This window comes from Drosophila simulans, chromosome 3L (assembly GCF_016746395.2).
Source record: "Drosophila simulans strain w501 chromosome 3L, Prin_Dsim_3.1, whole genome shotgun sequence".
Lineage (NCBI taxonomy): Eukaryota > Metazoa > Arthropoda > Insecta > Diptera > Drosophilidae > Drosophila > Drosophila simulans.
The window spans coordinates 17,859,779-17,873,951 of NC_052522.2; the positions used below are offsets into that span (position 1 = coordinate 17,859,779).

Sequence of the window (14,173 nt, forward strand, 5' to 3'; positions counted from 1 at the left end):
CGGCAGCAGGTCGCTTCAGTCAGTCCAAGACTTTAAGCGCACCAAGTCGCCTGCCGCTCCACTCCAAAAAGCCGAGTCTTTCGGAGACCCACACATTCACACAGTGGTGTTACGATATATTACCCAACAACTGTCGGCGACCATGAATCTGCGGTATATCTGCACTGTGGCTCTCGTGCCAACGCTCTGCGTGCTGCTGGTGCTTCTGCTGGAATTCGTAGAGGAGGGCCTGGCCCAGAATTCCGACCCCCTTTTCGAGCTTCCCGTCCAGCTGGTCGGCTTCCCCGTAATCGTGCTATCCGTCCGCCTGTCCCAGTTCGCCAAGAAGTTGGCCTACTCCCTCAGTCCCAGTAAGTTCCGCGCCCATCGCAATAAGCTTATAATTTCTTCGCCCAATCGAGTGAAAGTTAAAATATTTTGTGCATAAATTAAGTGTTTTGCATTGTTTAAATCAGTGCAGGAATTCGGTGGAGAAATTTCCCAAATTAAGCAGTCAAATTGTTGTACGTCTCCTTTCCACTCGAGTGAGCTTTACCCATTTTAAATAATACATCTTAAATAACTGAATGAAGTGAAGTGCATTGAAATAGTAATTATGGGTAAAACAATAAAGTGTGGCAAAATAACACTATATTTAAACAACATTTCCTATGCACAATTATCTTTTAAATGTTTTTTAATATCCCAACATTAAATCTATAATTCGACTGGAAAACTATCAAACTCAAACGCTTTGGGCTTAAAAAGTATTAATGTTATTGATGTTAAATAATTCATAAAAAAAATATAATCATACAATATTTTTCTTGGTAAATTTCTGGAGCAACTTTTTTAAGTTTATCCAGTTCCTAGCCTATTTTTTCATCGATTGCTAATGCAATGCGATTAGAAAACACCATTCAAAGTGGTTTTTATTAATTCACATTTGATAAAGAAATATCCTCCCTCCATAAATATTGTATGTATGTACAATGTAATAATTTATGTACCCTTTGGTACTTATAATACAAAATGCAAATTGGTGGCTTCGTACATTTCACACTGTCCGTTTAGGCACATCAACCCATTTTGTGAATGCGTGTCTATTGCTGATTGTTGTGACTTGTTGCTCATTGCTCTGGACTGTAAAAACCTGATCTGCAAGTGCGATGACAAAAGCGGCTGCCAACCATCGTGGTCGTCCACTTAGCCGACTAAATGTGAAATGGGGTCAAGGCTGTCTGCAAGCCAGTGGCTTCAGCCATATAAATTGCCACTCCGCCGAGCCGGAAACCAAATATCAGTAAAAGATGTTGACAGCTGAGTTGATACACTTTTGGCATGAGTAATCAGGGAAATACCCCGAAACTTCAATAATTATCTGCACTTTTTGGATAACTTTGGATGGTATAGGGGGGAAATTCAATTTGCATGGGAGGGACTAGTGAAAAAGTTTTATTAGTTCAATAGCCTTTGGAAATTACGCTTTATAAGCTTGATTAATAGTTTTAAACCAAAATATTAGATAATGTAGAGTCATTTAGGAAGCTCCGTTTCTTTATGATAATATTTTTACTGGTCATATTATCAAAAGGTTATTCAAATCGTATAATGCAGTTTTTTCATTACATTTAACAATTAAATTATGTTGCTATATCTGAACTCGGGACTGCTAAATATAATATTTTAAATGATAATTTTTTACAATTTCAAACAAATAAATGTGAATAAATGCGATTCTTCTTCGAACAGGTACATATAGATCTCGCACCAGAAGGGATACCGCTCATCCTCTGGCTCTGGATGCTGAACTGGCCCAGAAACAGATCCTGGGTGAGTTCGGACCCCAAGCCTGCATCCTGGAGGAGCCGTGCCGTGTCCACGCCTCCAAATATTCAGGCAGTTCTGATGGCCGATTCCCTGATGGAAAAGCAAAGCCACATGCTGCCTGGTCGGAAGTGTTGAGGTAGGTTATAGATACAAAAAAAGGCTAAGCTACTACTAACACAAAAGCTATTATAAATCAAACGCATGTAGCTATGGTGGTTGTTTTAAATATAATAATTGACATCATTATGGCTTTCTGTGTGAATATAAACATAGGAATAGCTCAATGCTCTAGTATTTTTGGTTGTTAAATTTTTTAAAATCTCTAGAAAGAGCATGCACTAAAATCTTAAAAATAGGGCAAGAACTCAAGTTCTTTAAGCTTGCCAATACAATTTAGTAACCTTGAATTCTTTAAAGATATGATTCTCATTTAATTTATCATACCCTTGTCTTAAGGAAATCCAAGAGGGTCCTGGCTGCAATCAGCGATTTTGAGTACTTTTCCCTATTCCTGCTGACTTTATGGCTCACTCACTCAACTCAAACTGGCTGTAACAACTTGAACTTCAGTTGGATTTGGTTCCTTTTCTGTTCTGCGATTGCATTTCTTATGGCCACGTTTGCAGTTTGGCGCTGCTGCAGTTGTCATTTGGCAAATGAATGGCTTGTTTTTAGCTAAAGCAAAATGTTTTCCAATCAATTTTTATATCTCCTTGTTGTCGCTGTCTCATCCTGGAGTTCGCAGTTTGCCCATTGTCATTGGCATTGCTAACTCATCTGTGCATAATTTAATGTATCCCAGGGTTCCCCAAGTTTAAAACTGCATGTCACGAGTTGGACTCCGACTTTGGATTTCAATTTGTAAGTTTACATAAATTTAGTTTGGCTTGCCAGTTCCTGATGAGTTGGTTGCCCTCGCAGCTTCCCATTGTCATGGTAATGCTGGAAGACATCAAGTTATTCTTCTCACCCGTCAAAAGTATCCAGATAACCCCTGCTAACTGCTGTGATTCATAATTAATGCGCTTGTCTCTGCAGCGTCTTCCTTGATTTTTTCATTGGGACTTTTCCGTAATAAAAGAAAGGAAGCTTGACTGGTCAGTGGTAGTAAAACATTTTTATTGTTCCACCAGTTTTCCATTTAAAAATACTCGTATTTGAGGCGTACAGGACGAACAAAGGGCAGCTTAAAGAAAAGCTTCTTAGGAGGGCCCTTCGGCAGACGTGTCGTATGCGTAACATTTTCTTGTTTGGCCACTCTCCATTTATTCTATTTAATATTTTGTGATATCGCAAAAAGGTTTCCACATGCATCTGACACTTTCACACTTAATGTGCAAAAATGTTCACCCTTCATCCCATCATCACCCAAAATGGACAAAAGTTGTTTGGCCAACGTGTCAAGAGCAAATATTCAAAATTATTTTTGAAATGTTCGTCTGTCTGAGCCCTCACCTTCATTCCTGACCTGACCCGACCTGAGTCTCAAACTGAGACTGGTTTTGGTTTTTGTTTAGTTTTCGTTGCGCTGCAAATGTAATTGGCATTAGAAGAAGTTCTCTGCAACTAGACGTGTTTTGTAATAATAAAATATGATTAAAGTTTTTGATTAAATTTATGAAAGTGCCCGGTGGGAAATGGCATGCCAATGCCGGCTTTCCTCCAGCTCTTGGTCAGTTTTCCACGTCTCTTTGTTGTTGCTACACCGATTTTCCGGAGGGCAGCTGCAGATGTGTTTGTTACCGAGTTGATTAAATTATGCCACTGCAGACGTGTGAAATTTGAACTGTCCATGGGTCCGTAGGTGTGAAGCAAAGGGTTATGCGGCAGAATGGGATGTTATCACAAAGTAATCAGAAGGGTCCTGTCCAAAAAGGCTACATATGCAATTTTCTTCTGAATAGAGAAGGGAATACATATATTTGTGCACATTATAAATAACTGAGTTAGTTTCAAGAGATAAGTTAAATGGAGAAGAAGGTTAATTCATTTAGTATATATTGTCTATTCCAAAGCATGCATGTTAATAACTATTTATAGTTTAATACTAACATTCTTTAATTTCACATTTATTTAAAAAATATATTGCATTTATATTTAGACTTCAATATAAATTATAAATATTCATATATACATAAAAAATCGATCAATGAAAGTAAAGCCCGCAAGAATAGTGGCTTTAATCAATCGCAATTTTTTCCCCTGCTTGATACATTCCGCCTCAACTCATTACCCCCTTATAAGCATCATCCACATCCCGACCATTATGCAAATAACCCAAGTGAAGCCCACTCCCCACCAAACACATTTTGCATTGTGAAGGAAAACTCTTCCTTTGGGGCTGCTGTTGAAAATTGCTTTTGTTTTTAGTTCAGGGATGGAGCCTCTGTTGTTATGTGTGTGCATATTACCCACTTACTTATGAGTAATTATTTTTGTAATCCGCTTTCCGATTCCCCCCGCCCGGAACATGCAACACGGATATCCAACGGCCAACAGGAACTACAAAGTGCAATCGGGCGTCAGTGGGATGAAGCAATGGTACCTGCTGTCCCTGTTCATCGGCGATGCTGTGCGGGATGTGCCGCTGTGCAAGCACCTGGCCAAAAGGATGCCCTGTCCAGGAGTCGGACCTCTGCCGGCGCCCCAACCACGGTGAAGATCTGGTCGGATCCGCCTACTCAGGGGCATTTCGTATCGAGGAGGGAGGATGAGCATCCGGATGGAGTCCCCTTAGTCAGTCGCATCGGACATCTTTGTTAATCATCCATCTCTCGGCACTCACATCCAGCTGCCATGTGCTGTCCTTGTACACCACATCATTTCGTTGTACTTTTAGTTGATTTTAAGGGTTTTAATTTAAACGAACGACCGCCAACAGACGTAGGCGCTTAGATTTATGAGTAAGCAAATAAATAAACAAACCAGTTGGAAAAAATCAACCCAAATTTGTGTGTTCCTATGCCGGGACATGTCTGGAGTCCCTCAATTTTCCGCTCGGACAATGCATTTCCCGTTCCCCATTTTTTCGCCGAGTAAAGAAGCGAAAATTGATACCCCAAAGAGCATGCAGCAAAAAATTCGGGCCGTCTGCAACACCACTCACAATTTGTTGACGCAGGGCATTAAGATGCAGGGGAATGGGCTTCCAAATACCCTATAAATTGTGTGGATGCATCTGCATATACAGAAAGGATAATTCCTTAAACTAAAGATATGTTGTCAATATATATGTACGAAAATCATTAAAAGTTGACGGTTGAAAAGTATTTTTTAAAAATTCTATTTTTAAACAGCAATATTTGAGGTTCCCCATTTCGAGTCCGTCAACAATCAGAATCCATCCTTTGAATTTAGCCACAATTTTGTTTTTGGCCAAGTACTATCTAGTCGTCGTTTTCTTTACTTTATTTGATTTGAAGTTTTCGTACTCCCCTATGCCCTTCCTCTTAGAACAACAGACTAAAAAACAAGGGGGTCTCTGAACTCAAACCCCAATTTTAAATCCCCAAGCCTGTGTTTCCCATTTATTAACTCGTTGCATATGGTTTGCATACAAACGGCGGCTGCTGTCGGCGTCCCGAGTGCTGTAAATAAAATAAGACGACAGCAACTGCAGCAGCAAATGTCGCCGGGGGCTTTCCCTTTTCCATGGCAACCCTGACAACTCTGGTCGCCTGGGCCGCACAAAAGTATGCTGCACTTTTTGTGCACTTTTGAATTTTCTGTGTGATTTTCCTGCTGACAAACGCTCGACCATTTGGGAAAATGCTGTCGGGGAAAAAAGAATAAATTTATTTCAGGGCACTCCTAGAGACTTCAACTAGAACTGCATTGCTACTGACTTCTTGTTTGTACCCTCTATTAAAAAACAGTGCTAACAAATAAAATTAATAAATGATTTAAATATAAATAAATAAGCAAACATGAAAGAAATCTATTCAGAAAAGCATAAATTTATTCATGTTAATATGTCTTTGAATTGGTTCCTTAAACTTTTCATATTAAAACGAGGGTATTTTCTATTTCATCTAAATGATTTGAACAAATTGTTTTTTTCATTTTTTCGTTTCCATTATTGTCCCGGTTTATCACATTTAATTTTTCAAACGTATTCCTGTTGCCTTTAGATTTATGCGGCAATTCCGCTGGCAGCTCGTTCTACTTGTTGAAACAATGGTCGCCGATGAAGAAAGTTGTTCCTTTTGCATACACTCGGTTGATTGAATTATGTTTTATTAATAAATAAGTGTTTAAAGAGTTAAATATTTACAGACTTATGTGACTAAGTGGTGGCCTGCCTCTGTGTGGGTCTTCATTGTTAACCCATAATAGTTTCTATAAACGCAAAAATAGGAAACTTAAACAATACAAATACAAATCAAAACTGTTCTAGTTAAGCTACTAAGAATTATAACAATCAAAGTACGACATCGTTTTTGAAAAATTATTTACAATTTTAGAAGAATTCACAATTTTTATTCATTTCTTCTAAGCCCATCTTAAAGTTTTTAAATCTATGTTAACCTGTTTTAAGATAAACCTTACTGCCATCTGGACGTATATAGTACTCGTTAACACCCTGCGAGTTGGTAACATAGATATTTTTGTCATCTTCGTAGTGGGGCTTTTGATTTTGATTGCTCCCGTAACGATTATCGCTGATGTAGTTTGCATTGGGGTAGTTGTAATGTGGTCTTTCATTTGTGGGATTTTCAAAGCGAACCTTGTTTCCTGGCATATATTCTCCGTAGTTCAGGGAATTGAAGCCACCCTCCAATCGGTAGTGGTTGTGGGGTCTATGCTCATTGCTAACCACTAAGCGATCCTCCTTGGGCTCTCCAATCTCATTGTACTCATAGGTGGGAGCATAAGTGGGGCGATTAAGGATCTTGCCCTTGCGAATGTGCTGTTCATAGTGATCGGGGAAGATAACACGAGCTCCTCGCTGCGGAGGAGCTGCATCATCGTAAACTGCATTTGGGGCAGGGCTGTCATCCTTAAAGGATTGCTCGTTATATTGTGCCTCTCGAATGCGCAGGATCTGAGCCTGCTGCCTCCGGATTTCTTCTTCCCGAAGTTGCTCCCTGCGAACTTCCTCTTCTCTGAGTTGTTCGTCTCGGAACTGTTGTTCCTTGATTTGCTCGTCTCGGAAGAGTTCTTCTTTGATTTGTAGTTCCCGGATCTGCTTCTCTAGGATTCTGGCCTCTCTCAATTCAGCTTCTCTGAACTGTTCCTCCTCCCTTATCCTTTCCTCTTCCAGCCTCTGCTCGTCCAGATGGTCGTTGGTGTCCCTAAACACAATCCTCTTTCCTCTGCGCTTATCCACGCCCAAGTCAGATTGTGACAGGCCATTGGGAAGGACAACTTTCCATCCATCCATGAACGATAATTCCTTGCCACGTCGAACACTTTCAGATGGTTCATCTTGATCTACAGGAAACTTCAGTTTTCGTTGGGCGGCATCGCGGTTAAACTCCCGGATAACATCCGCTGGCGTGGCATCCGGAAATCGGACAGATCCTTCTTCGACTTGTTCCTCGCTTTGAATGTCCTTAAAGTTAACCACCCGACCTTCTCCTTCATCTTCGGGAAACTGCAGGACTCCAATGAGTTCTGTGTGCGCCTTGGCAGCTTCCTCCTCTTCATCATCCTGAAACTTCACCAGCTGACTCGTTTGAGTGTCCAGGTTGTCCTCTTCGTCATGGAAGTCTTCATCCAAATCTATGCTCCTCCTCCTTCTCCTCCTCTGGTACTCGACTCCATTTAGGTATTCGGATAGCACCTGGGTGAAAAAGCTTCCGATTCCGCTGGTTATATCCGTGGAGGGACGCTTAGTGGGTCGCGGTGCGGGTCGTGGGGTGGTGTAACTCTGACCTCCACCACCTCCTGTCAAAGCTGAGAGAATGCTAAGCAAGGAGCCCGAATCGCCTTCTGCTTGCTGGGAGGCCACTGGCTTCTCCTCTGGCTCGCTGAAGAATTTGAAAAATCCGCCGCGATGATTGTTTAAATAGTGAATGATTTCCATCTGTTCATGAAGAAGGTTTTCATGAATTAAAATAACGACAATGTTTTCCAAAGTAAAAATATACAATATAAAATTACTCACATCATTTTTGGGACACTTTACGTAGGTCTGAATACAACTTTTCTCTCCACCACTCAAACCAAGAAGGGCAGCTCTTCCATAAATAAGAGCAGGTGATGCCACTGGAAATCCAGCGAGGAAACTGCATTAAAAGGTAAAAGAAATTTGTCATTAAATCTTTACATTTTCAATTTACAAATTTATAGCATTACCAGGAATTAACTTAATGTACATATGCTTACTCTACAAACAGTAGAAAGGGTATAAAAGTGACTAAAATGTATGTTCCCATTATTATCTTAAAGCCTAGTTAGATGTTCAGTAGCTGTGTCCATTCCACAATAATACCCTAGAATCGTTGCCAGAAAATTTCACCCCTTAAGCTTTTCCTATAACTTACACAAGTAATGCAACTCCATCTGCCCTTTGGACTCTCTCTAGGCCGCTTATAAAACTTAATTGACTCGAAGCCAAGAATTTGCCAAAGCCAAAACAATTTCAATTTACAATGGGTACTATCGCAACCCCCATCCCATTTCCCATTCTCCGCAGAAAATCCCCACCAGACGTAGCTCATTTAATGGAACAATCAATATGGTCTGCAAGGCAGTAATGAAGTCTAATCCCATTTAACGCTGCACCACAGAACCAAGATGCCCCCATCTGCCTCAAAATGCAAATTTAATAATATTTACTCACAACTAAAGCCCCTGCAAAATGGGGACCAGCCCCTTCCATTCCACTGAAAACAAATTCTACCATAATTGCAAAAAAGGTAAAAAGGTGAAACATTAAATGATAAACAATACTATAACAAAGTGATACTATATTTGATATTATAGGCAAATATTTTGTTTTAAAGAGAGAGCAAACTATTCAAGTAAAAAAATTCAAAAAATATAAGAAGCATTTTAATATAAGATTATATAAAACTATAATTTTATTTTTAATTAAAAACCTTTAAGCTGACGGACTTATTTTGGGCATTACACTTGTATCTTATGAAAATTAAATTAGAATTACTGAAATATTATGTGCTAATATTATATTATTGCTTATTTTTCTCAGTGCAATCAGACTATTCTCCCACTCTTCTGATATACTCACTTGGTTATGGCCGGGGATGTAACGAATCCGGGCAATTGGCCACGTAACGTTTGACCGGCAATCATCTGGCAGAGCACCTTGGGCACGCACTGCAAATCGTCGTTGCGAGCGATGTTCTCCAGTGCCCTAATGAGCTGTGTGTTGGGCGGTCGACTTCCTCCCAGCCCCCCGGATTGCTGTCCTGCTCCTCCTTGTGCGCCGGCGAAAGCGCCGAGGAGACTGCCTAATGGGCTGGACGACTGCGTGGACGCGGAGGGGGAGCCACCGCCGCCCAGGAGGAGATTCGTAAATTGCGGTGCGTACAGCGAGGCCAGGGTGGCCAATCCGCCGCCCACTCCGCCGCCGGAGCCACCGACACCCGGTGACTGAGTGGCAGGACGATAGTTGAACTGCTGCTGCGGCTGCTGGAAGTGCAGGGACTGCGGTGGTGGTATCTCGCCAATTTGGTACTCGTAGTAATTGTGTCCCGGCCTGGGCCGCTGGGGTAGTCCGGCCCCAGGAACTCCTGCTCCTCCATTCTGGGGGTTGTACTGATAGTTTCCAAACTGCGTCTGAATCTGCACAATGAAAAAAAATGGTGTGGGATTGGAAATTTAATATTGTAAAATATTTTTGCATATTTATGTAGTTCCCTAATACTAAACCAATATATATTGTTATTCATTTGGAAATAAATATCGTATTGATTTGAAATTAATACGTAAAAAATACTTATTTTCCATTTAATATCTTTCTTATATATGATTTTTCCTTGGTGTACCTGGTTTGGGTTCTGTATTTGTGTCTGCTGTGGGTTTGGCCGCTTCGAATAATTATCGAAGTTGTTTGCATAATTAGACGAGCCTGGAGGTGGCGCTCCACCTGCTCCTCCTGATCCCCCTGCTCCCCCACGATTTGGCTTGATGTCTTGGCGTTGGTACAGCGGTCGCTGCTTTGGCTGCTGGGGCACGAAATTGGAAGTTTGCTCGGCCGCATAGCTGGGCGGTGGGTAATCATGGCTATCATAGGAGATTTTGTGCGCGGCGGTGGTGGGCGGTGGTGGAAGCGAGGGCGGTGGCCTTGTGGGGCGTCGATACGAGGGGGCGGGGCTTTCATCGAAGACGTAGCCAGGTCGCTTTAGATAAACATCCTCCACGTGGCCAGGATGCGGCTGCTGGTGGTTTTGTTGGTGACTTCCCACCAGCAGGGAAGATTGCACGGTGTAGGCCTGATCGTCTTGGGCTGGCTGCTCACGTTGATATTGAATTATGGAAGGCGGAGTGGGTGTGTAGCGATAGTTCTGCTGGGTGTACGGATCCAGGTAGCTAACTACCGGTGTTGTGGGCAGCGGTGTGCTCTGAAACACCGAGTGTGACTCCTGGGGAAAAGAGAACTGCTTGTCCAATGCCACCTGCTGTCCCAGAGAACTGGGAAGTTCGTGCTTGTAGTTCGGTTCCAAATAGCTCGGAGGATAACGGGTGTAACCAGACTGGGGCATCACATCGGAGGGCGTGAAGTCCAGCATTTGAGAGGGTCTAAATCCTCCGCCCGTTGTCACTCTGGCTGAAGTTTCAGGAAAACTCTGACCAACTGAAGCTTCTTCAGAGGGAAAGAAGTTTTTCAGTTTCACGGATATCTGTTCGTCCTCACTGGGGAAAAAAGTTATGCATTTTTAAGTAAATAATCTTAGTAGTGTCTCTAAAAAAATATAGCCAAGATATATTTATTTATCTTATTGATTTAAAGCCATATGAAAATGTTTTTTCTATAATTTTATAGTTTTTGGGATAAGGATTACTTATTATAATAATTAGTTATACTAAGTAAGCACACGAAAAATCTCTACAACAGAGGCTTAGGAATATTTGCATAATCAAGAGAGCTCAATCAACTTACCCGTTGCCATTTCTTATGCACGACACGTCGAGGACTAATGCGATAATTAGAATTGCAATTTTGCATTGCACACTTCGCGGCTCCCATAGCAATTGCATTTTGCGGGTGGAGTTTGAGGAAAATGTGGAAAATCCCGCTGCTCACGTCAGCGATTCATAAGCTCAAGCCAAACTGTCTTCGCACGTCGCCTAAAGCGGGAAAATGGAATGGTGGAAAACATCATAAAAACTTGCTGTCAAACTCAAACTACAAAAGAATTCGCACAATTTCCGACGACTTGTGCTCGACATTTTCTTGCTACATTTGCACATAAATTTATAGATTTACCACCCACTGTTACCCCACGGGAATGTACATTTGCATTCATATTAATGCAATTCTCACGTGCTATCCGCCGAAAGGAGTTCTCCCTGCCGACATTTGTTTAATTCGGTTTTTTATGATTGCGCCGTGTTTATGCAACCGCACGACCGCCAGAAATAATCGGATACCATCATCTTCAGTCCCGGCGAACCATGCAAAATTATTCGGATTATTGTCAAGTTTTATTTGGCGGGACGCTGACAGGCCCTAAAAGTTTAATGCCCACAGCGATTTGGTTTCTTTTTATACTCGGCTTCTATTAGGACAAGTGTCTAGAGTGCATATAGCCAAGTTCTAAATAGTCTGGTTGGGAATATACTCATTGCCATGATTGGTCTTTGTTCTTTAATATTTGTTCATATAAAAATATAAGTTATAGACTTGGAAAGTTCGGATTCAACTGTATTCATGTTAAAAAATTAGCCATATAAATGATTTAGTTAAAGCTGGGCCTAAATATTTATAAATTACTTATTACTAGTCGAGTTTAAAAAAGCCATGCTAAAATATTAAAACTAATCACTATTCTAATAGACTTTCATTCTTATTGTTATATCGTATTTACAAACCAGATTTTATTAATCAGTGAAAGTGTGCCTTATGTTCTTGAGCAAACCTTTTTTCAATATCTTTTTGATTTCTTTGGTTTTTGGCACACACTTATTGATTTGGTGGCCTTAACTCTTTTTGTCTTCTGCAAACCATAAATTTCACCATAAAATATGCACAGTTTGTCGCGTTGTTTAGTGCGTCTTTAGCGCTCTTCGATTTCCATTTGCATTTAAAGGGAGTCAAGGTTGTTTTACCAGACACTTTGTGTGTGTGAACGGAAATATAAAGCACTTTTTAAAGATGACGCACAGAAAATTTCGAAAATATGTGGTTAAAGTCTTACTGTGTTCGCAGCATCTGTGCCGAGTTAAAAATATATTATTTATGTTTGTGCTTGTGCGATATAAAAACAAAACTCCTATGCCAAATGTCTTGTTGAATATAAAATTTAAATTCCTTGCAATTGCAAACGGAGACGGGCAACAGACTTTTCCAGCAGTAATTGCAGCCAAAAATTTTATGATGCCATCCGGGGGGGAAAGATATGGCGGGGATATTCGGGGAAGTACCAGAAAACTGCATTTGCCGCTGGCTGGCGCCAGAGGGCGCTGCACTAAACCAAAAGACAGCAGACGGCAATGGAAGTTTACAACAAGAAATGGCAGCTAATATTAGAAGGGGCGGCTGACTGCAGCAGGTGCAAGGATCACAAAATGCACATCGATAGGGGGAGGGGGGAGTGGCCAAGTGGGGGAAGGACACCGACAACGACACCCAAACGAGAAGGCGGCGACACGAAAGGACACTTTACGCTCGAGATGCGTTCCAAATTGTGCGGGCAAAGACGAACACGGATACGGATGCGGATATGGCGTACGTGTTGTGAATTCTTTGGGGAAGTATCCCCTGCTTGTCAAATTACATAATCCACTCAACACGCCTCCCTGCTCCAACGCCCACCAATTAGCTTTAATGTCCAAGGCGTGCTGAGGTTCGAATTGAGTCTTATTGAAGGACTCGCACAGACAAAAAATTAAATCAGAATGGGGAAGTTCATATTTTTGGAAGCTTCGGCCAGATTGAAGTTTTTAGAGCGACACACAGTTGAAGCTTTAAAATATCTTATTATTATTTACTATTTAATTTGAGTTTGTTTTCATTTGGTTCACTTCACAAATAAATGCAACTATTTTAAATTATACTTTTATTTTTAAATATGAGATTTATTTTGATTTAAACCACTTCATTGTGCACCCAATGAGACACCGATTTTTGTAATGCCATTTTTGCGCAATTCTTCGCTGCTTCCACCTCAATCTACAACTTTCTTTTCGCTCTTCCTGGCTGGCTGAACTCGAAAATTGCCCAGGTGCGTTTCTAGGCACAAATGCTATGCTTTGTTTGGTTTTTGAATTGCTACATTTGAGGAGTAGTTTATTTAGGGGCCCGGCTTTTGATTTCGATTTGCACACTTTCGGTTTCGATTTTCGCCGTGGGTTTTTTCCCAAACTTACTCACTGCACTTTTGTGTTCGCCGCCGCTTCTTTTTCTCCGCGTGTCTCAAACGAAACTGAAAGCGAAATGCGATTCGAAACTGGTTAACTTTTGAGCTAAAGCTACGCAACAGAGGACGTAAGCGTTGTAAAACTAAAGCTAAAAGCCAAGCGCGCAGACGATTCGACGACGACGTCTTTCCGGCTTTAAGTTCGGCGATCGTTTGACACGCGACGCCGGCGCAGAAAAGCCACCAAGCCATTTCTCTACAGATATGTATATCCGAAGTCTTATGGCCTGGCGGAGAGAGAGCTCCACTACCACTCGACTTGGCCAGGTGGATAAGCGTTAACGGGGGTACAGAGAAGCTCGACCAGTTGGGTCTCTTTGAAGGTCAATGGTTTAAAGTTAAAATGCTAAACGAAGTTTTGGGCTTTTCCAACAAGGTATACATTTAAAATATGAACTTTAGGTGTGTTTCTCACTAAACAAGATCCAATTATCAGATTAGGAGTTTTTACGGCACATAAGCTATTTTATTTTGTTATTACTCTTATTGAGTTGATAACAAATAATCTAAAAGTATATTTGAGGATCGAATAAGAACTCATTAAACCTACTAAGTATTTTTAAGCTTTATAACCATAAATACATTCTTGCAACATAGCTAACGAACTACTTAAACTATTACACTAACCAAAACGATTTCTCAGTACTTAACTCTGAGCAGATCACTCAACTCGCTTACCCACGGCGTTATCAATTACAATTACATCTGCAGTGCGCTGCTTAATTGGCGCATTTGTTACACTTTTCGAGTGAGAAATGATTGACCAACGAGGCAGTTGGCCAGCCAAATGGCTTAATTATAGTGGGACAAAAGAC

At 41.1% G+C, this 14,173-nt stretch overlaps 2 protein-coding genes across 3 annotated transcripts; one reads left to right on the forward strand and one right to left on the reverse strand.

Annotated features, from left to right (window-relative positions):
* LOC6738553 lies at positions 1 to 4,751 on the forward strand. The gene is made up of 3 exons (XM_002085322.4): positions 1 to 350; positions 1,732 to 1,945; positions 4,309 to 4,751. Exons 1-3 carry the CDS (start codon positions 143 to 145, stop codon positions 4,466 to 4,468), a joined length of 582 nt encoding a protein of 193 aa, XP_002085358.1. The 5' UTR covers positions 1 to 142; the 3' UTR covers positions 4,469 to 4,751.
* Positions 4,752 to 6,019: 1,268 nt separating this feature from the next.
* LOC6738554 lies at positions 6,020 to 13,545 on the reverse strand. Of its 2 annotated transcripts, none has more exons than XM_039293572.1 (6): positions 13,313 to 13,545; positions 10,880 to 11,067; positions 9,765 to 10,632; positions 9,005 to 9,561; positions 7,919 to 8,039; positions 6,020 to 7,837 (listed from the first exon to the last, which is right to left on the reverse strand). In XM_039293572.1, exons 2-6 carry the CDS (start codon positions 10,975 to 10,977, stop codon positions 6,332 to 6,334), a joined length of 3,150 nt encoding a protein of 1,049 aa, XP_039149506.1. In that variant the 5' UTR covers positions 10,978 to 11,067; positions 13,313 to 13,545; the 3' UTR covers positions 6,020 to 6,331. The 2 variants fall into 2 exon arrangements, with proteins under 2 accessions (XP_039149506.1, XP_002085359.1); XM_002085323.3 differs by having other exon boundaries at positions 13,309 to 13,545.
* Positions 13,546 to 14,173: the final 628 nt, after the last annotated feature.